This window comes from Budorcas taxicolor, chromosome 11 (genome assembly GCF_023091745.1).
Source record: "Budorcas taxicolor isolate Tak-1 chromosome 11, Takin1.1, whole genome shotgun sequence".
In the NCBI taxonomy this organism is placed as follows: Eukaryota; Metazoa; Chordata; class Mammalia; order Artiodactyla; family Bovidae; genus Budorcas; species Budorcas taxicolor.
In genome coordinates this window covers 29,916,707-29,918,618 of record NC_068920.1, presented here as the reverse complement: position 1 = coordinate 29,918,618, position 1,912 = coordinate 29,916,707, and the positions used below count along the sequence as shown (strand labels likewise).

Genomic DNA, 1,912 nt, shown 5'->3' with positions numbered 1-1,912 from the left:
TAGTTTCTTTCTCTCATGTTAACACCACCATACCAGAAAGACATTGCTAGATTCGTTTTATTGATGGGGAACCTGAAGTTCACAGAACATAAGAAATATTGCCTGGACAATGTAATTCATGACTTAACACAGAAAAGCCTTGAATTCAGGCTTGTCTGGCTCCAAATTCTGTATCATTTTATTTTGATTCTATGATGTCCTAGAAGGCAAAAAGAAGCATGCTCCTTCGAAATGTGTCTGATAGCTTGCTAGAATCAATCTACAACATAGTTTTGGGGGTGGTCTAAATAATTTTGTTTCAGATGATACAGTGATCTCCTTGGCACTGAGGAGAAATTAAAAGGAAAAACTAATACAGCAGGAATTGTAACTGAAATTTCTTAATTGCTCTCTAGGTGGCAAGTATTACAAACAAAAATTAACCAAATGACAGGAAAATAAAAATCAAAGAACAAATTTTATTGGAACTGTTTAAATCAGGTGTTTTCTTTTAAAATTTTGGCTTTTCTCTTTGAAGTGCTGATACAGAGATAGAAAGACTGAATTTTAGAAATATTTAGATAATTACATATTTTTCATGTTACAAGCAACATCAGTTCTGTTACTGTCTTCAAACAGGTATGAAAGTGATTACAAATAATTGAAATAGTCAATACATGTTCATTGACCTCCTGAATTTTTATGTTTCAGGAAATGAAGAATTGAAACACTGATCATGACTCCAGTAAATGAGAGTATCCCCCTGGAGTTCATCCTCTTAGGCTTCTCAGATCGACCATGGCTAGAGTTTCTACTCTTTTGGTCTTCTTCATTTCTTACATGGTGACTATCTTTGGGAATCTGACCATTATTCTAGTGTCACGCCTGGACTCCAGACTCCAGACTCCCATGTATTTCTTTCTTACCAATCTGTCACTCCTAGATCTTTGCTACACCACAAGTACAGTTCCACAGTTGCTGGTAAATCTGCACAGCACCAGGAAGGTAATTAGTTATGGTGGCTGTGTGGCCCAGCTGTTCATATTTCTGGCTTTGGGGGCCACTGAATGTGTTCTGCTGCCCGTCATGTCCTTTGATAGGTTTGTAGCTATTTGTCGGCCTCTCCATTACTCAGTCATCATGCGCCAAAGGCTCTGCCTCCAGTTGGCAGCTGCATCCTGGATTACTGGTTTCAGCAACGCAATGTGGTTGTCTATCCTGACTCTCCAACTGCCACTCTGTGGCCCCTTTGTACTAGATCACTTTCTCTGTGAAGTCCCTGCTCTGCTCAAATTGTCATGTGTTGACACCACAGCAAATGAAGCTGAACTCTTCTTTGTAAGTATGCTATTCCATCTAGTACCCTTTACACTTATTATTATATCATATGCTTTTATTGCCCGAGCAGTGTTGAGGATCCAATCTGCTGAAGGCAGACAAAAAGCATTCGGAACTTGTGGCTCCCATCTACTTGTGGTGTCACTTTTTTATGGTACAGCCATCTCCATGTACCTGCAACCACCTTCACCCAGCTCCAAGGACCGGGGAAAGATGGTTTCCCTCTTTTATGGAATTGTTGCACCCATGCTGAATCCCCTGATATATACACTTAGAAACAAAGAGGTTAAGGAGGCCTTCAAAAGGTTAGTGGCAAGAGTCTTCTTAATCAGGAAATAAATATTAAAAAGAAAAAATAGGCCCCAAATGGAGTCAGTTATACTAAGTCCATGTAACTGTACAAAGACTTGAATACCTAACCTAATTGCCATCTCAATCCCCCAAGAATGTAACTTTTACTCAGACAACTTGGAATTATCTGGTTAGCACTAAGGGCAACCTTGTCCAAAACAATGCATTTTTTGCTAATAATTCCCTTTGGGTTTTGGGTGTTTCTTGTTGTCGTTTTGCCCCTTTCATGCCTTAAAATTTTTTT

General features: G+C 39.1%; 1 protein-coding gene across 1 annotated transcript; it reads left to right on the top strand.

The window, feature by feature from the left end:
* The first annotated feature begins 715 nt into the window (after window positions 1-715).
* Window positions 716-1,656, top strand: LOC128056420 (olfactory receptor 2B6-like). Its single transcript, XM_052649184.1, is given in 2 exon segments — window positions 716-788; window positions 791-1,656. Coding segments are annotated over 2 exon segments (939 nt in total).
* Window positions 1,657-1,912: the final 256 nt, after the last annotated feature.